This window comes from Chenopodium album, chromosome 27, assembly GCF_948465745.1.
Source record: "Chenopodium album chromosome 27, dcCheAlbu1.1, whole genome shotgun sequence".
NCBI classification, from domain to species: Eukaryota; Viridiplantae; Streptophyta; class Magnoliopsida; order Caryophyllales; family Amaranthaceae; genus Chenopodium; species Chenopodium album.
The window spans coordinates 1,104,970-1,124,722 of record NC_137860.1 but is presented as its reverse complement, the minus strand read 5'-3'; the positions used below and the strand labels follow the sequence as shown (position 1 = coordinate 1,124,722).

The window sequence follows — 19,753 nt, the reverse complement described above, 5'->3', positions numbered from 1 at the left end:
CGGAGAAAACAAGAGTCGGGTACGGCTACAGGGGCGCACGGACGTGCCAGGAGTGGCACGGACGTGCAGCCTTAGTGGCACGGACGTGCCACCCTAAGCACGGCCGTGCAGAATCGGGCAGTAGTTCTAACTTAGGCCAAGTGAGATGCACGGCCGTGCAGCTTCTGGCACGGACGTGCTTAAGCCTTGCACGTCCGTGCCAAATCAGGCAGTGGCTTGACTTGGTTGGGACACTCCTGCACGGTCGTGCAGGACATGGCACGGCCGTGCAGGGTCTTCTAAGCCCTTTTCTTCACATTCTCTTCAGTTTTGCTCCTTTGTCACGGCTTCTAACCTCGGTTTGTTATCCATATGCTTCAAATCATCGGTTTTTGGACCTAAAAACTCAACAAAAACACTAAAAACCCGTGAAGCAAGGGATACACAAAAATTGAATGAAAATAGGATAGAAGTGAACCAAAATGCTAATATATCAAGTAAACAAGGTTCAAAAATCACCCTAAAATCGTATCAAATAACAAATTATCAGCAGCCAAGAATAAAAAAATTTAAACAAAAAAATAAAAAATACACAAGACCCAGACAATAGCAGGTCTTTCTCATCTTACTTGACTTATATATTTTTTTTATTATTGACTTGAATAGAACCCGACTCAAACCCGATAATGACCCGACTTGGAAATGACCCGACTTGATTATGACCCGCAAATTATTGACTTGAACCGAACCCGACTCAAACCCGATAATGACCCGACCTGATTATAACCCGAAAATAATTGACTTGAACCGAACCCGACTCGAACACGACACTAACTCATTTAAACCCGTAAAAACCCGAATTTAACCCGACTTGTTTTTCACCGGACCCGAATGTAACCCGACCTTTTATTGACCCGACCCGAACCCGAAAAGATGTATGACCCGACGTGACCCGACTCAAGCATGACCCAACCCGAACCCGACCCACATAGGTCCCGACATTAACCCATATTGACCCGACCCGAGATGACCCGACCCATACAAACCCGACTCAAACCCGACCCATTTACCCGAATTGACAGCTCTAGATAAGATATTTAATAAGAAAATTGTAGGATTATGAACCATGCGGAAATAAAAACAATTTAAAATATTGTTGTGTGGCTTCACCAAAAAAAAAAACATTGTTGTGTGGACCAAAAAAACATAAAAATATATAATTAAAATATAATAATATTTTTATTTCAAAAGAAGAAAGTGTGTCAATATATCACCATAAAAAATTTAAGAAAAGTTAATTACTTAAAATAAATTAACAGGACAAACTATGAGTTTTTAATTAGAAGGGCTATACCTCAAACTCTCAATATATCAGGTTTACAAACTCAAAGCCGGGATAGATGAGTTTTGTTCAGGTCAATCTTGCATTTTATTTAAGTTTCATAAATAAAAATAAAATAAAAAAAAAATAAGTAATTTCGAAGAAATTGTTATCGAAAACAAGGTATTGAATATCAAATTCTAAATCTATACTACAATGGCTTCATTCTTGAATTTAAATCGTACATGCTTGTAAACCAAATTTCCCATTAATTTAATGAGTTTATATCTTAACTTGAATATTATACTCCTTCCATTTTAATTGACATTTATTTTCCTAAAATTGTTTATTTACTTAATGCTACCAACATCAAAATTTGTGATATAACGCCAAACTAAGGGCCTGTTGACTTCAGCTTAATTTCAGTTCATTTCAGCTCAGCTCTTAATTTCCTTATGTCAAAAAATATTCATTTCACAACTCTATTCATTTCAACTCTATTCAGTTTAGTTTAGTTCAATTCAGCTCCAATCATTTCACTCCAGTTCAGTAAATGTGAACAGATCCTAACTCTTTGACAATGTTTAGCGTGCGTTAGCTGTCCTAAGAATTAACAAATGTTGTCATGGGAATTATGCTTGAAAGTTTCCAAGTGTAAAAAAAAAAAAAAAAAAAAAGAGTAATGTTTAAACTTTAAAGTCTGCCCTACCAACGTGGCAGCATCCTATATGGCCATTCATAAACATTCTGAATAAGGAAAGCTTATGCAAAAAATTTCTATTTCTATATAAAGCAGGTTTCATTGTGAGTATTCATTCATTCACTCACATACTTAACCAAAAAAAAATTACTGGCAGTTGAGATGGAGTTGAAAGGAAAGAATAATATGGTTATGATAGTTGGTATGCTAATGGTTGGGTTTATGTTAATGGCAGTGACCTCTGCCAATTACGAGCTTATTTCTCTCCCATCAAAAAACGTTCTAGTGCAGCTTGATCGCGTCTTCTTTCCTAACAATAATAAGCCTGATGAATGTGCTGCTTTTTCTGAGTGGTGCGACCAGATTCGCAGCAAGTGTTGCGACGGCTTGAAATGCAGCAGGCCCCTTTGGGGCGGAACGTGCATTGTTTACCCAAACTAGATATTCACATTGCAAAATATCACACTATTATTATTACAGTAAGTAAGTATTATGTTGTTTATGTGTGCATGGATCGGACTACTACTATAAGTATGCTACTAGTGAAGTATATGTATGTATTTAAGGGGGCATGATAATATAACTATATAAATAAATGTTGCCCTTCTCTATCTTTGTAATTTTGCTTCTTTGTATAATATATGTATAAACTGATTGGAGCTCACATTTACTTAATTTCAGTTCAGTTTAGCTCTAATCAGTTCAGTTCAGCTCCAATCAGTTCAGTTCCTAATTTCCCTCTCTCATAAAATATTCATTTCAGCTCAGATGAATTCAATTCAGCTCCAATCAATTCAGTTCGGCTCCAATCAGTTCAGTCAGTTCAGCTCAATTCAGTAAATGTGAACAGGCCCTTAGTATGCTTACTATTGAGCACAAATCTTGTATCTATGATGAATTGATGATTGGGTCATGGTGAATTATCAAGGAATATATTTCTTTATAATTGTAGTCAATGTTGTTAAAAGACATAGACTTATTTGCTAGAGTAATGACACGTTTCAAAAGTATAAAAACTCAAAAAAATACTTTGATAATAAATATTTTTCCATTTTTCTACGTGTAATTCATTTGCAATATGAAATATGAACCTATTTATTAAATCTTTGATTAGTATACTTTCATTATTGTTTCACGATTTTAAACCCACACTTCGAAATTCCTGAATACATCACTGACACGGATACACCCTTTTCTTAGGATATGCTGCAATATTTTAGGTGCCTGAATTTGACTAGGCACTTATCCAGTTATGCCAATGTGAAATTTTGACCAGAATCATTTGTTATATACTCTAGTAAGTTTGGCTTTTATCTAACGTCTCGTGACACCGGTTATCAATATTATTTAAACACCACAAAAAGTCAAAATGAGACACGTATAAAAATACTACCTCCGTTACATATTATTTGCAACGATTTGACATAAAGTAGAGAGGAAAAATGTCTAATCGTTGCAAATAATATGTAACAGATGTAGTATAAGATTCTCTACTAGCTAAAATGTGACAACATTAAACACGTGTCAATATAATTCCAAATTTGGTAACATTAAGTTCAACATAGTGAGGCCATGACTCATGAGGCGGCATTGTATTTGTCTTGTCTTTTCCCAAAAAAAGCATATATAGTGGACAAATATAATGAACGCACCAACTATCCACTTAACATTGTTTTTTTTTTGTACAACATTTATCCAACTTACATTTGCATAACACTACCTCATTTTCTCACCATATCCTAACATCAATGGCATCCATATCTAAAGAAGTGAAACTAGAGTTCCCAGGGCTCATCCGAGTCTTCAAAGACGACTCGGTTGAGCGCCTCTTTGGGTCACCCCATGTCCCTCCTACACCCCAAGACCCCGAAACCGGGGTCTCGTCGAAAGACGTGACACTCTCCCCTAACACAAACCTCCTAGCTAGACTCTACATTCCTAACAAATTCATCACTAATAATAATGATCAAAACCTCCCCATTCCCATCTTAGTCTACTTCCACGGAGGCGGCTTCTGCCTCGAATCCGCCTTCTCAAGCCTCGACCACCGTTACATGAACATCCTAGCCTCCGAAGCTCAAATACTAATAGTCTCAGTCGAGTACAGACTCGCACCTGAACACCCTCTTCCTGCAGCCTATGAAGACTGCTGGACTGCCCTCAACTGGACCGCCTCGCTCTCAGACCCGTGGTTAGCTAACCACGGAGACCTCGAGGCGGTCTTCATTGGAGGGGACAGTGCAGGAGGAAACATTGTCCATAACATAGCCATGAGGGCCGGTAACGAGAGCTTACACCGTGATGTTAAGATCTTAGGAGCTTTCTTCTCACACCCTTACTTCTTGGACAAGAAAGATGATCCTCGGCTTGAGACGGCTTACAAGATATGGGACTTCGTGTACCCGAACGCACCGGGTGGTTTAGATAGTCATATGATCAACCCTATGGGTGTAGGAGCCCCGAGCTTGAACGCGCTCGGGTGTAGTCGAGTGCTTGTGGTTGTGGCGGAGAAGGATGAGCTGAAAGATAGTGCAGTAAAGTACTATGATGCGGTCAAAAAGAGTGGATTCAAAGGAATAGTAGAGTTGTTTGAAGTAAAAGGAGAAGGTCATTGTTTTCATGCATTTAATCCTGATTCTGAGAATGCTAAGCTTCTTTTCAAACGTCTTGCTACTTTTCTTCACAAGTGATTCTTATTCGATTTTGTTTATCAAATTGATTAACTATGGCTTCCTTGTTTCCTCAAGCTTAAATAAATTGTAACCTCTTTTATGTCAAAATAAGTTTTAACTTTTTTTTTTTGGTTGCTTCCTATACTTTTTGAGCTTCTCAACAATTGATACAAATCTTAAATGAGTTATTGTAATTTTGAGCCTTTGTACGAGCTTTTTCGAGTTTAACTTAGTTTAGCTCCGCTTTTAATTTTTGAACCGTGAATAAGTAAAGTTCAAGAATACTCCTAACTTCCTAAGTATGTGTTACAACATTATTGCCAAGTTAAGCTTGTACTTCCTTGGTTAACTATTTTCCTTTATTCGCGCAAGATATATATAGGCCACATAGCGCCCTTAGCTCGTCTTAGTTGTGTTGTGATCGTGGGCATAAATTGCTATTGTACCTTGCTAGAATTCAAGTGCAATTATTTCTGTATAATGATCGAATACACCCAATTATATGCAAGCTAAGAAATCATACAAACTCAGGGAAGGAAGTAATTATTAATTACATACAAAAGAATTTTCATTTGCAACAAAGTCATGACTAGTTAGTACATCACAGTCGCCGCCCAATACATGTTGGTGAGGCTTGCTAGTTTGCGTTCGTTGCATATCTATCATGATCAACTCCTTGCATTCATTCCACCAATGCCTTAATCTATGTAACACAAATATAAGAAATTGGTTATTTTTTTTGCTACAAAAGAGCGAGCTAGCTAGGGAACTTACCAGAGTGTGAGCGATAATTAGTTCTCCAGTGAACTACCATCGAATGCATGCAACTAACTGTAAGTTCAACAGGATTATTGTTAGCAAAATTATCAAAGTTTCGCATAGAAAATTATGTTAACTACTACAGATGCATACTCTTTACCTTGGGATTTTTATTGTTGTGACTAGTTTAAATATTGTGTGTTACATTTGTAAGTTAAATGGCATAGTTGGACCAAGTTATCATTAACAAAAACTTAGTTGTGTTTATTGAAAAAACAGAACATGATAACAAGATTTGGCTCGAAATGGCTAGCCTGAAAACTTACATACTTTGTCCAAAAAAAAAAAAAAATACTTACATAGAGTTGTCAAAAAGGTATAGCATGTTGTTTGATGTTGTTGGCTATCTTCCTTTTTTCGATAAATCATTGTGTGGGTGATATTTTTCTTGCATTTGGGACAACACAGATCAATTCCATCTCGTTCCAGAGTTTCCTTGAATGCTTTTGGGCTAAAATCTACATGTTTGAAAGTTTTATCAGCAAGAACATCCTTCAGTAATAATTAATTGTCCTATCATAAACTACTAGCTAACTTAACTTGTTAATACTTCTTCTATCTTAAACATTATCTTACACTTAGATTATTATTTATATTAAGTAAAATTGTAGGGAAATTGGTTAAAAAAATATAGTGATTACGGAAATTGAAAGTGGATACAGAGAGATGAATGCAGAATTGTTAAGAAAATACAGTCATTGTACTGTGAAGAGAAAATGAGTTTTGATTGATAGAGATAAAAGTAGTACTCGTAGGAGAAAAGCTAGGTTTCACTTCATAGGGAGTGCACATTTTATTTTGTTAAGGTAAAAGATAAATTCGGGACATCCCAATATAGTATAGTGAGTGATAAAATTTGGACGGATTACTTGCATGTTAGAGTTTACTACCAAAATCCGAGGAAGACATTTGTATGCGTACCTTGTTCATCAGAAAAGCTTCCGACTCCCTTGTCCTGGACTTCAACACTAACATCCTCATAAGTGGAAAGATCACCGTGCTGTAATCCTTCACTTTGGCTTTTGCTATCATCTAAATGCAAGCTTACACATATCCAAATTAGTACAACTTTAAGAATTTATAAAATTTCCCACAATTCAATTTGAACATACCTTGTTTTTTGTCATGTTCAATGTCCAAGACATCATCTTTGGCACTATCATTCATATGATAGCTATCAACACTTGCATCTTTAGTGGCATCGGCTTCGCTCTTGCTGTCTTCTACTAGCATATGTTGCATATCTACTGCATACGGTGCATACATACATCAGTTTAATTATTATTACAGTAGATCAACTAATTTGTTCTGTTTAGGCATCTTCACAACACATTTGCATTAAGACCAAACCTTGTTTACTGTTAGATATTCCAAGAGCTTTGTCCTCAATCTCATCTTGGACACTATCATCCACATTATGGCTAATAATATTTACATCTTCAGTTCCATTGTCTTCGCTTTTGCTATCTTGTACTAAATGCAAACCAAAGTAAAAATATCCTTAGCTTCAATCTGCTTACTTTTTAAGTATTATGAGAATCTTCTCAATATGCTTAATTACATACCTAATTCATTGTCCTGGACTTCATTTTCAACAAAGGCATCCTCGTTATCTGCAAGGATTTTCGCATCTATAACTCTATCATCTTCGTCTTTGCAGTCTTCTGAACATATACCTACATATATTGTTTCCATTAGTCTTACTATTAGTGCCACTAAGGATTTTAAATTATGGGAATGACTTCAGGCCATACCTGGTTCATTGTCAGATTTTTCATGATCTATGTCCTCGAGTTTGTCTTGGACACTATCATCCACATAATCGCAAGCAATATCTGCATCTTTGGTTCCATTGTCTTCGCTTTTGCTATCTTCTATGAAACTCAAACCTACATATACATACATACACTTCAATTAGTCTGTGTAGTCAGATGTATGTTCAGGGGGATTATGAGAATCTTCACAATATCCGCGCTTCCATACCCTGTTCATTGTCCTGGACTTCATTTTTGACTCTAGAATCCACAAAATTTTCAAGGTTATCTTCATCTATAGCTCCGTTATCTTCTTTTTTGCAATCTACTGAACATAGACCTGCATACACTTTGTTTAAATTAGACTAGTTTTTAGAGGTAAATGAGTCTAAACAATTGTATATTTTCCTAGTTACCTTGCTCACTATCAGATTTTACATCTCCATTTCCCTCGATTTTATCTTCAACATTAGCATCCATAATAACATCTTCTACTTCTTTCCTTTCACTTTTGCTGTCATCTGAATACATATACCAGCATATATGAGAATGCAATTGTAGAATTTTATTCAAAGACACCATATATATTGTTTAGACTAGTTTTTAGAGGTTTATAAGAATCTTAACAATTGTATATGTTTGCTTATTACCTTGCTCATTGTCAGATAATTTTTCATGTCCATCCCCCTCGATTTCATCTTCAACATTAGCATCCTTATTGCTTGCAAGATTTGTATCTTCAGCTCCTCCACTTTCGCTTTTACTATCATCTATATACATACCAACTTATATGAGAATACTACGAACTTACATTGAAAGTATTTGAAAGGGTGACTCCTAATCGAAGGACTATTCAAAGACAACATACTGTTTTTCTCTATTTATATTTCAACATCAATTGCATTTGCATAATTCCTTAAATCATGAAGTATTCCATGATACAAAAAGAGCTTGTTCTTAGATTGAAATTGTTTTTATTCTCTGCATCATCAACTTTGCTTCTGTATGTAGCTAATTTTGAGCTCAAATTAAATGACAGAACTATAGCACACCAAGTTTGTCATACTTACTCGTACTTTGTCCGAATTCAGTACATCCAAAAGCTTCTGCATATGTTTGTGTTCCCTCAGCTTCATTAGTAACAACAATATCATCCAAATCAACAACAGCAGCAGGACAGGAATCTTCAGCTCCATCATCACCTATGCTTTTGCCGCCTTCTAAAAGAAGACCTGTATTATATTTGAACATGTCTTTCATCCAACTTTTCAAACCATAATTGAAATCTTCCAACACATTAGCATAATTGCATTAACTTGCATACCTTGTTTATTGTCAGAGTATCCCTGATCCTTGTACTCGACTTCATCTTGGACACTATCAAGTACATAATCACCAACAATATTCACATCTTTTGTACCATTACTTTCGCTTCTGCTGTCTTCTACATCATCCAAACCTACATACACAATATCTTCATCTTCATTTTCTCCACTTTCGCTTTTGCTATCTTCTGAAAACATGCCAATATCATCTGTATAAGTTTGGGAATCCTGTTCATTGTCGAAATCTGCATGTAATTCATCTTCAGCTTCATCTTCAAAATCACTGACAGCAGCATGATTGGAAGCTTCAGCACCATCATCACCTCTGCTTTCGCCGTCTTCAGATGACAAATCTGCATATTTGAACTAGTCTTTCATCCAGGGATATACACACTATACTCTTCAATCCATTGTGTTTCTATTTAAATCAATTTTGAAGATTGAATCTTCTCATTCAGAAATGTGACTTTACCAGTATTTCATAAGGGCTTGGCTATCTTTTAAGTCCAATGTACCATTTTAAACAATACTAGAAAGTTTCAATCATGAATAACAGCCTATAGACATGGATTCCTATAAACATTTTTACCAAACACGTGTACATATTGCTAATGTAACCACCTAGTCAAACCAGCTTATACAAATCGCAAATTGTTAACCACTTTAGCAACCACCTAGTCAAACCAGCTTATACAAATCGCAAATTGTTAACCACCAAACATGGCGTAAAAGAGAATTGGAAGAGTAAGAGAAGTTTGAGCCCAAAAGGTTGATTTGAAAAGTCATTGTATGAGATTTTTAGAATAGAGATTTGTAAATATAAATGTGAAATGACTATTCTATTCTTAAGTAGGTCAAAAAAATGTACCCTTAACCTTTTTTTTTTTTTTTTTTTTGACACGAACAACTACTCCATACAATCAATTAATCAAACCAGCTACAATCAGCTTACTATTTAATCACTAATTTACAAACGAAGCCAAAACCTACTAAATACTCTCTTCCTTATCTCCTTGGCAGTATATCTTGACTAGACATGGTTGTTAATACACATCTTTAACTAATATCGTTTTCATAAATTTCGAGTTTATGATACGTGGAACATGTTTTTCACTATCCCCTTGTGTGTACCAGTACCATGGTCCCATGGCCTTTAGGCTTTAATCTTTAACATTGGGTGCCTAAAATATTCCCTTTTTTTTTCTCTCCTATTTACTACTACGAGTAGTATTCTACTCCAACCATGTGCACTAATCTCTCCCATCATTATCATACCCAACAGAACCATCTAGTACAGTGTCATTTACTCTTCTGTATGGACTAACATAATAAAACAAATTAAATATCACCGCACAATAAAAAATATATATATATATAATAAATATTTAAAATAAATAAAATACTTCCAAAAATTAAATTCATTCTTGTTTCAAAAAAAAAAAAAATTAAATTCATTCATGTCTCTCTCACTCACCCGTTGACCTCCATGGATACATTTCTCTTTCTTCATTCTTCCTCAACATTTGATGGTGTGAACTTACATTTTTGTTAAAAGAAATATCGAATTCTCTCTAGTTACTCGACCATTCAATTACTATTCACAAATACGTACCCTTTTAAATTCTCTCTAGTTACTCGACCATCAAATTACTAGAGAAAGAAAGTCTTACATTCCGTAATAAACATTTGAATTTTCTCTAATTACTCGACCATCTAGTTACTTACTAAATAAATATTGTACATTCCCGATAAACATTTGAATTCTCTCTAGTTACTCGACCATCTAGTTGCCAAAGAAAGTCGCATACTAACAAAAACAATGAAGTCGTACGTACCTAGAGTTGCATCACTCAACTTGCGGTCAAGATCTCGATCGTATCGTCTTCTAACAAAAGTAGGTACATGTTTAAGAACTTTATATTCGTACATTGGCAATGGACGAACATCTTTTCCAATATTCATTTTTTTTTTTTTTTATTTGGAAGGATGGAAAATACGAAGTATAGGAAAAAATATGAGGACAATTATAGTTGATGAAAACTGGCACTCGCGAAAAGAAGATTGAAAAATGTTCTTTTGAAGTCGGTAGAATTAAGTATGAACAAACTCGAGCCACGCACCCAACACCGCGTGATAGGGGCAGCTAAATGCCATTTTTATATATTGTACAAGTATAATAATACTCATATAGTCATATAAATGACATTTTTTTTTGTTGTTTTTTAAAGTCGACACATTTCTTTTATCATCTTTGTACAAATTATGATTCTATTTTAAATTGTTATATGAGTGAAAAAATAATTTAAAAATTGAGATTTTTTAAAGATACGTGTAAAATGAATCTAACAAAAAAAATATGGTTGATTGCTAGCCCTTTACCCTTAACTTCAGGTCTTTTTTTACACATACTAATCTAACAATTTCAATCGAAGCACATTTACAAAGAAACATAGACAAACAAATAGGGCGATAGATTACATTAGGAATTCCCCTCGTGAGGAGGGTTTTCTAATGTTTGTTTTTCTTACCTTTCCAAAAGAAAAAATAATAGTAATAAGACTACAGATTATGTGGTCTCTTTGAGACATTAACGAAGTCACATAAATCATTTAGGTAGCAAATTCTCTTTTTTCTTTGTTCTTACTAATTAAGTGAATAGGTTCAAATAAATTGTTTCAATAGCAAATGCTCTTTTCTTTGTTCTGATTAATTAGGTTTGACCATTGGAACCTACAATGTTTTTTAGTGGTGAAGTCTAACCTAAACAGTAGAAGTATGAATTACGATGAAGTATAGGGAATAAGAACAACAACAACAACAAAACAAAAAAAAAAAAAAAAAAAAAAGAGGGAGAGAGAGAAAGGTACTGTAAGAATTATGATGAAGTATAGGGAATAAGAACAGTATGAAAACAATCGACATCTTGTCAATCTGTAGTAGGAAAAAAGGTACGAGTACACAAATTATAATGATAGATTAGGTACCAAATGAATTGCAAAAAGTAATAAAAACATTCCATTTAAGGACAAATATATATCCCTATAATCCTTTCAAGAAAAGTAATTCAGCCAAAAAAAGCATAAAACTAATACAATGGTCACATCTCTGAACAAAACTTCGGCCTAAGTACACAACTTCTCTACTTGGGCTCAAACTAAACCAGCATCATAACTAACTGTCCCAATAGTCACTTAAAATATCTAAAACACTTTTAATACATCTGGCCGAAACTGATGTTCTCCATTTGCATAATATCCTAATCATCGAAGGTCGTCTTTTTTCCTGCATTCATCAGAACAAGAGAATTTTCAGATTAACGAACACAATTCAGAAAATTGTGGTAAATGCTAGGAGAAAATTTTGTTCGCAATTTTTTATGCAATAACCAATTTTTTTTACTAATCATAACCTCTTCTCACTCTTCCTGTGACTATATGGTTTTGAAGAGTTACCTGAGGCAGATGCAGTAATGCTGAAGCCACCACGACCACCACGTCCTCTACCACCACGACCACCACTATCTCTACCACCACGACCACCGCCTCCAAACCTTCCTCCACCACGTCTGTCACCAAACCTTCCACCACCACCATCTCTGCCACCTCTTCTCCCACCACCTCTGCCACCACTTCCAAATCCTCCACTTCCGAATCCTCCACTCCCAAACTCACGGGGTTCTCTTGGCTTACCCTCTTGAACATTCAAGTAACAACCTCCAAGTTCAGATCCATTTAGGTCAAAGGCTTTGTTAAATGCATCGCTGTCTGCAAAATCTATATAAGCCACACTGCAGAGCACAAGAAAATACTCAGTTAGAAAGGAAACACATTTGCCAGGAATGTAAAGAATGGTACAAAAAAAGCAGGCAGCAACACATGTAACAAAATTGGATAAAAATATTCACACCAGAAAATTATAGCATGGAAATTATAGTCTTAAACAGGACACAATCATGGAATAATATTCAATAACAAGTAACCTGGAAGTCGGCAATAAACCCATATGACAAGATAAATATGCCGGGGGAAAACAGATATGCAAGATAAGTTGATAAGAACTGGACATCCATGAAATATGTGGTAGAAACATACTATCACATTCTCATGTATTATAAGACTCATCAAGTGTATGCTGTGAAAAAAGGAGAATTAAGTAGTACTAAAGCAAATGCATCACACCCTCAACTCAGATTATAATACAGTTCCAATCGCCAACACCCATAGTAATAAATAAAAAAAAAAAAGGTCCAACAAAGACGGGTGCAAGGACAGATGCCTAATGCTGATAATTTGGGTCTTTGACAAAAGCAAAACACCACACACTAAGCACATATCACAGAACAAGAAACACATGATGCCTTCTAATAAAACAGAGCAGAAAAATGATTCACAGTACGTATAACCAAAAGAAAACTAGATGTCTTCAGTAAAACAAAGCAGAAAAAAGATTCTTAGCACATACCCCTTAAGACATTGATTATCACGATCTTGAGGGATAGAACATCTTGTAATCTCTCCACACGAGCCAAAGAGTTCTTTCAAGGAACCCCTCATCTGCAAGTGGACAGTAAAAACAATCAGAAACAGCTGACAGACAATCAGAAAGATGGAAACAAAAGGAGAACAATGTTACCTCATCCTCATCAGCAGAAGTATCGAATCCCTTTACAAATATTGTAAGGTTCTGGCCTCCACCCTTCTGAAAAGAAGAGTTTTCTCTAACAAAAAAAAAAGAAATAAAAAATTATAAATAAAAAAATATGTATATTAAAAGTAAAGATCAAGAATAATAATAAACATAACAATACATACCGCGTGCCGGGAGTGTATGCACCTCTCTCACGAGCTAAGTCAAGCCTTACTGGGCGACCTAATAATTCCTGGCCGTTCAATTCTAGAGCCTGGAAGAAAATAGATTGTTAACAGAGTAAATGCAGCTTACTAGATAAATTTAGAGAGTTGAAAACACCATACTACCACAGTGAGAAATATGCATAGCTATAACACCTTTAGGAATTGGTATAAGAAAGTTTAACCAGAAAAAAATAAATAAATAAAAAAAAATAACACTCTTCTAATATACAAGTATAAAAAGTAAAGGACTAAATCTAGAATTTTGCAATAAATTACATTTGTATTTATAGCAGATAACCAACAGCCATAGCATAGTAGTTGTAATACAGAAAAGGCAATCATATAGCAACCATAGAGTCAATTAACAGCAATCTTTTGAAGACTCACCTTTTGAGCAGCTTCTGCTGTTTCAAACTCAATGTGGCCATAGCCCTTAAATCTACCTTCAGGTTCGGAGGCAAATCTAATATCTACAATCTCACCTGCGCTCTTGAAAAAATCTCGCCTGTAAACAGCAAAATGATGTAAGGAAAAATAAATCACCAATAAACTAGTAATCTTGAAATAAAAAGACGAATACATACACATTCTGATCCTCAATATCAAATGAAAGATTTCCAGCAAACAGTGTCTTAGATCCTCCTGTGGCTTGAGCTTGTGGTGTTGCTGGTGTCTTAGGCTGCAAAAAGAAATCAACAATCAGACCACACTAACAACTGCAGAAGGATTTAGCACATTGCTATATGAAAATAAATGAAGAACAATGTACTCACTGTTTTCAAGGCGGACTTTGTTTCCTCAGCATCAACCATTTCTACATCAGTGTCCTGCAAGCAAACAAAGCAATTTAAATGAGATACTTCGACCAATTAACACACTATATTACAACAGACATGAAATTCTCAGATGGCATACTAAATAAAAAAAAACAGCAATGGGTTATGCAAACACAATTGGCTAACTATAAACAACATAGCCATAAGATTGTACAAATCATGCAAAAAGAAACTCTTGTAATTTCAATGTCATTTCCCTTGTCATCTTGTCATCACAAACAAACAATAGTGGATTCATGTCATTTCAATCTGTTGGGAGAGGTAGTGTAAGCAAGACCTAGATCATTACCTTCTTTGGGGTCTTCTGCGGCTTATCATCTTCACTCTCCTCATCACTGTCTTCGTCACTCTCATCAGAATCTGAGCTTTCACTTTTCTTGGGTGCAACTGTCTGTTATACAGAAGCATATGAAACACCATGAATACACTACTGATGGCTTTTAATCAAAAAGGCATTAAATATTGGTAGCAGCGCTTTACCTTCTGGGCAGGTTCATCATCAGAGCTCTCCTCCTCACTGCTACTACTATCTTTCTTAGCTACTTTAGCACCGTTCACAGCACTTGCAGCCTGCAAAAGTATATGTTAACTTAAGGTTCCAGTTGAAACAGGGAACATACAACAAGGATCCAAAACTAATAGCAATGCTGAATCAGAGAACTAAAGAGCAACCATCACAATATACATATCCTTGGGAAAAGCTTAAAATTAACAATTACAATAAAATGAAAACTATTGTACATTTAGACTCTTCTAGCAGCAAGAAATAATCGACTACTGCATTGTGAAAAAACTCTGCAAAAACGAAAAATTCAGTACAATAGCCATCTGTTTTAAATACAATTATACCTTTTTAGCTTTAGGCTCATCGTCACTCTCTTCAGAGCTCTCATCAGAACTGTCATCAGAACTTTCAGATTCTTTGGCTGGTGTTTTCACATTGCTAACAGGCTTGGCAGGGACTACTTTCTGCAGTAACATAAATGTAGAGAAACTGAGAACCAGAATTGAACATTTCCAACTTAATACAGTTTATAAATTCATAAGGCAAATAGCTTCAAAAAAAAAGGCCATTAGTACTAATTCTAATTAAAACTACTGTTGTATACCTTCTCATCCTCAGAATCACTCTCTTCATCTGAGTCATCATCACTGCTTTCCTCAGTTGATTCAGCAGGCTTAGCCTTAGGAAGGGAACCATTCTTTGCTGCGGGCACTGCTTTAGGCTTGGCAGCAGGTTTAACATCCTCCTTAAATGTTACAGCCATAAAATTCAAAGTCAGCAGCAGCATTATAAAACTGGTTTGCCACCATATGGCTACACAATCAAGTGCCTACCTCATCCTCAGAGGAAGAATCATCGCTGTCAGAGGAATCATCCTTCTTGGAACCATTCACAGCAGGTACAGTTTTCTTTGGTGTAGGTTCATCCTGCAAACATAACCAACATAAGTCTTAGCTATAACTAAAATCTCGATCTGTTATCAGTGATAATTCATCAAATACTTACAGTATCACTGTCGTCAGAATCTGAGGAATCTTCTGAGCTGCTCTCCTGCTTGGCTTTCTTGACAACAGCAGGGGCTTTGGCTTGTGGCTTTTTCACAACAACCTAATGAATTATAAAATGTAAATTAGTTATATAACAATTGCAAAACTGTACACAAGTCGGCCATATAATACAACAGCAAACAAAAATCACATATACAAAAAACATATACAAAATATATAGCAAACAATACAACAGCTGCATCTATCATACTAAATCTAATATGCTAATTATATTGAATGATAGAGCATCAAGCTGATACATTTAAAGGCATATAATTCTATACTTTACTACATACCACAAAGACATTGACATTCAAAACAATGGCTTAAACCTCAACAATGACCAAACACAGAACACACAAAAAAGCCAGCACATTTTCCCTCCCATGCTCCCCCACATGTCAACGGTTTGTATTACCCCTAAAAAACTATTAACTATTAAAAAAAAATGTTGATCCAAATGAACCCTATAAAACTTATAGCTAATTAAATATTTGATCCAAATCATTTGTACACAAACAATAACATATACCTACCAATGAATGATAATATACACTAAAGACATTCGCAAATTCAAAAGTATTTAAATTATAATTCTTGCAAATACAAATAAATACCTACGATAATCAAAACATTTATATAACAAGCAAAATATATAAAGTAAAAATCTTTAATCTTTATTTAATTCAAAAAAAGCAGAACATTCACCTCTTCCTCTGAATCAGAAGAATCTTCCTCAGATTCGCTGCTGCTACTTTCAACTTTCTTTGGCTTCTTCTTCTCAGCAGCCTTCTGCTGAGCAATAACAGCCTCATTCTTCTCTATCTTCTGCTTCTTCGCACTCACAGCCTTCTCAATCGCCTCTTCTGCGCCTCTCTTTCCTAAAACCCCAAATTCAAAAATCACTTCAATTTTCACAATAATCCAAACTAAAATTAAAAACCTTATCATTCAAAAATCACTTCAATTGTTACAATAATCAACACAAATTAAAACCAAAACCAAACAAAATATAACGAAAAAATAAAAATCGTTTCAATTCTTGCAACAATCAACACATCAAATTAAAAAATCAGTTCATTTTTTACAATAATCAACACAAATTAAAACCAAAGCCAGACAAATACGACGAAAAATCAAAACCTTAAAAAATAAAAATCGTTTCAATTCTTACAACAATCAACACAAATTAAAACAAAAAAATCAAAAAAATAATTAAAAAGTTAAATTAAAACCTTTCTTTCCAGAAGGAACGACAGCAGCAGGAGCTGCATCAACCTGAAACACAAAAAACAACAACACGTTAATCCCAATCAAATCAATAACCATAAAATTAGGGTTAACAGAGGACAAATATAGAGAAGAAGACGAACTTTGGTAGCGGATTTCTTGCTAGACTTGCCCATTATAGAAGAAGAAAAGGGAGGCTTGAAACGAAATTAGGGTTTAAGAGAAGAGAGAGAAAGCTGCAAAACCCTAAAATGAAAGGGTTTTACGGCAGAAAGAGAGGGATGAGAAATGAGGAAGAAAGAGAAAGAGAGGTTTTATAAGAGAGAAATTAAAAGGATATTTTGGTAAACAGGGAAAACAACGAGGGGGCTGAGAGAAAGGAAGGAGATTAGGGTTTTACGAGTGATGAGATATTTTTGGGGGGTTTTTGTTTGTTGGAGTCAAGTGTTTGACCTAATTGCTTGCTACTATGTTGTGTGTCCACGTGCTATTCATCTCATTTTAGCAAGCTTGTTGATGCTTTAGGATTACTAACTACGGTCTACGGACTATTTTTAGAGGTGTCAATTTAGATATGTGGGTCGGATTTGACGTGTCAGTTTGGGTATTTGAGTTGGGTTAGTGGTGTTAATTTAAGTATCTGGTCAGGCATAATGAAATCTTGGTTTAGGGTGGGCTTATTTTAAACTTGAATTATGTTAAAATCATTATGTTACATGAGTCAAAATCTTAGGGCATGTTCTCTTCAACTTAATTTCAGTTTAATTCAGTTCAATTCCTAATTTTTTTTCTCTCATAAACAGTGCAGTTCAATTCAGTAAATCATATTAGGCCCTTAATCGAGTTTTTTTGGGTCAGTCGAGTTAATTTTTTACACCTCTTGAATTTCTCGTGCCTTTTGCGACTAACTGCATTTAGGATATGTTTATAGGATAAAATTTTTTGTTCTTTTCATTTTTTTGAAAAATTGTTCTTTATATTTGAGATAAGGTTTATTGTCTAAGTTTTCTAATCTAGTTTAATTTTAATGTTCATTTTTCTTATCTATATCTATTGTGGTGTGAATTGATTATTCAATTTGACAAAATATTTACCTTAGGGCTTGTTTGGATCAGTAGAATGTATAGTTAATTATGAAGAATTAGTAGGCCCTGGTGTGACTAAAAGCAAAACTAGGATGAGAATGCAAAGACATTTAATTACTCGCTCATAACATTTTTAACGTGTAATTGAATCCTATTGTGATGATATAAGGCAACTAATGATTGTGTGTCGTCTTTCGATCGTGAAATTAAATGAGTGTGACTAATCTATAGAATGATTGATTCCGATTTAAATTGCAACATGTGCTACCACCTCAACTCAATCTAGCTTGTGACTTTCTATCCTAGAAAATTTGTAAAATTTAATATTCCGATGATGATAGATTTTTGTGACGTTGGTTGAAATTAATCATATGCATTGAAAAGTATGTTTGAAGTTGTTCGAGATGTATGGCTTTGATTTCCACTTAGTTTCAATATCAAAATATTTTATTAATTATTAAGGTGTTAAACTAAAAGTCAAAGTATGCTTAGAGCCACTATGTTTATATCTGGTTCACTTAATTTCAAATATATTATAAAATATACTTGTAAGTAAGTTCAAATCTACCTTTTTGTTTTATGTGCAATTTTTCATTGCTTTATATCTTTAGTTTTGTGATGAAAAAATAAATACACATTAATTTATACAATTCTAATAAGACCCCATTTGATATGTTGTGTCCTAATAGATTAGTGTACACATATATAAGTTCAAATTTTGATCAAATTGAGCTGAGCAATCAAGTTAAGTAAAAAAAAAAAAAAAATCAGATCAAACTAGATTGAAAAAACAAGTTCAAAATCAATCAAATAAGCAAAAATAAAATGAATTAAACGTAGTCTAAAATACTTTGGGTTAAATTCATCAAAAAAATATACCATATGTTAAATAGTACTCCGTATGTACTTAGTCCCCCCCCCCCCATTTTTTGTTGGAGTTGCCTCAGTAAGGCAACATCATATTTAAAGTGGATTTTGCTAGTGTTGTTCACCCTTATTGGGGTTTGAAAGCCGCGTTATTTTGAATTATTTTTTACCCCCTGTTATTTGCACCTATTGTGTTGTTATTACTCAATGTTGGATGCGGTCATCAATATATTAGGCTTAATGAAAACATACCCATGGTCTTGGTCTTTGACTATGTCAAAGAATCATTTTCTTTTTTTCAAAGAAATGCTGGATAACACAAGTTACTCAATGTTCGTTGGATCTTATTGAATTGATTCGTAACTTACGGTTTGATTCTTGTAACCTGTAAGTGCTAATATGTAATTCCAAGGATTATGTTTGTAGCTTGTTATGTGTGTTGATCTAAGTATGATTTGTCAATTTGAAAAATGCAAAATACATTGATCTTAAGTAGAACCAAGCTCTATTAATAAGTTTCCACGATCAAAATTTCAAATATAACATAAACATGAAACCTTATAGTTCTCTAACACTAAAAAAAGATTAAAAAATAATATATATACTCATAATTATTCCAGATGAGCTCTGAATACTTGTATACGGGATGGTAATGGTTTATCGCTTAACATAGTACCAGCATAGTCAACACAAATTAGTTGTTCTTGGGGTTGCTTCAATGCTAAAGTTAGCAAATTGGAAGATATGAGTAAAAAGGGGTG

At 34.5% G+C, this 19,753-nt stretch overlaps 2 protein-coding genes and 1 pseudogene across 4 annotated transcripts; 1 reads left to right on the top strand and 2 right to left on the bottom strand.

The window, feature by feature from the left end:
• The first annotated feature begins 3,748 nt into the window (after nt 1–3,748).
• On the top strand, nt 3,749–4,690 carry LOC145619057 (2-hydroxyisoflavanone dehydratase pseudogene; annotated as a pseudogene).
• A 471-nt stretch (nt 4,691–5,161) lies between these two features.
• On the bottom strand, nt 5,162–10,790 carry LOC145620967 (uncharacterized). Of its 2 annotated transcripts, none has more exons than XM_081675706.1 (14): nt 10,406–10,790; nt 8,570–8,923; nt 8,316–8,477; nt 7,896–8,015; nt 7,662–7,766; nt 7,475–7,585; nt 7,246–7,380; nt 7,057–7,167; nt 6,842–6,964; nt 6,604–6,735; nt 6,413–6,523; nt 5,791–5,949; nt 5,447–5,503; nt 5,162–5,375 (listed from the first exon to the last, which is right to left on the bottom strand). In XM_081675706.1, exons 1-14 carry the CDS (start codon nt 10,530–10,532, stop codon nt 5,371–5,373), a joined length of 1,812 nt encoding a protein of 603 aa, XP_081531832.1. In that variant the 5' UTR covers nt 10,533–10,790; the 3' UTR covers nt 5,162–5,370. The 2 variants fall into 2 exon arrangements, with proteins under 2 accessions (XP_081531832.1, XP_081531831.1); XM_081675705.1 differs by having other exon boundaries at nt 6,604–6,738; nt 10,406–10,788.
• A 772-nt stretch (nt 10,791–11,562) lies between these two features.
• LOC145619436 (uncharacterized) lies at nt 11,563–17,339 on the bottom strand. Of its 2 annotated transcripts, none has more exons than XM_081674122.1 (17): nt 17,184–17,339; nt 17,046–17,088; nt 16,519–16,691; nt 15,770–15,871; nt 15,598–15,690; nt 15,369–15,509; nt 15,109–15,228; nt 14,740–14,829; nt 14,549–14,650; nt 14,197–14,250; nt 14,008–14,102; nt 13,811–13,928; nt 13,382–13,470; nt 13,203–13,287; nt 13,032–13,123; nt 12,023–12,357; nt 11,563–11,852 (listed from the first exon to the last, which is right to left on the bottom strand). In XM_081674122.1, exons 1-17 carry the CDS (start codon nt 17,214–17,216, stop codon nt 11,827–11,829), a joined length of 1,791 nt encoding a protein of 596 aa, XP_081530248.1. In that variant the 5' UTR covers nt 17,217–17,339; the 3' UTR covers nt 11,563–11,826. The 2 variants fall into 2 exon arrangements, with proteins under 2 accessions (XP_081530248.1, XP_081530249.1); XM_081674123.1 differs by having other exon boundaries at nt 15,770–15,873; nt 16,527–16,691.
• Nucleotides 17,340–19,753: the final 2,414 nt, after the last annotated feature.

What these genes read in the sequence shown, in the direction of transcription:
- LOC145619436 (XM_081674122.1), bottom strand. Translation starts at nt 17,216, where the DNA reads ATGGGCAAGTCTAGCAAGAAATCCGCTACCAAA. An exon ending in ATTCTTCCTCTGAGGATGAG is followed by an intron (nt 15,510 to 15,597) that starts GTAGGCACTTGA and finishes GTAACATTTAAG; the next exon opens with GAGGATGTTAAACCTGCTGC. An exon ending in ATGAGCCTAAAGCTAAAAAG is followed by an intron (nt 14,830 to 15,108) that starts GTATAATTGTAT and finishes ATACTTTTGCAG; the next exon opens with GCTGCAAGTGCTGTGAACGG.
- LOC145620967 (XM_081675705.1), bottom strand. Translation starts at nt 10,532, where the DNA reads ATGAATATTGGAAAAGATGTTCGTCCATTGCCAATGTACGAATATAAA. An exon ending in AGTCCAGGACAATGAACAGG is followed by an intron (nt 7,381 to 7,474) that starts GTATGGAAGCGC and finishes ATGTATATGTAG; the next exon opens with GTTTGAGTTTCATAGAAGAT. An exon ending in AAGCTTTTCTGATGAACAAG is followed by an intron (nt 5,950 to 6,412) that starts GTACGCATACAA and finishes TCAAACATGTAG; the next exon opens with ATTTTAGCCCAAAAGCATTC.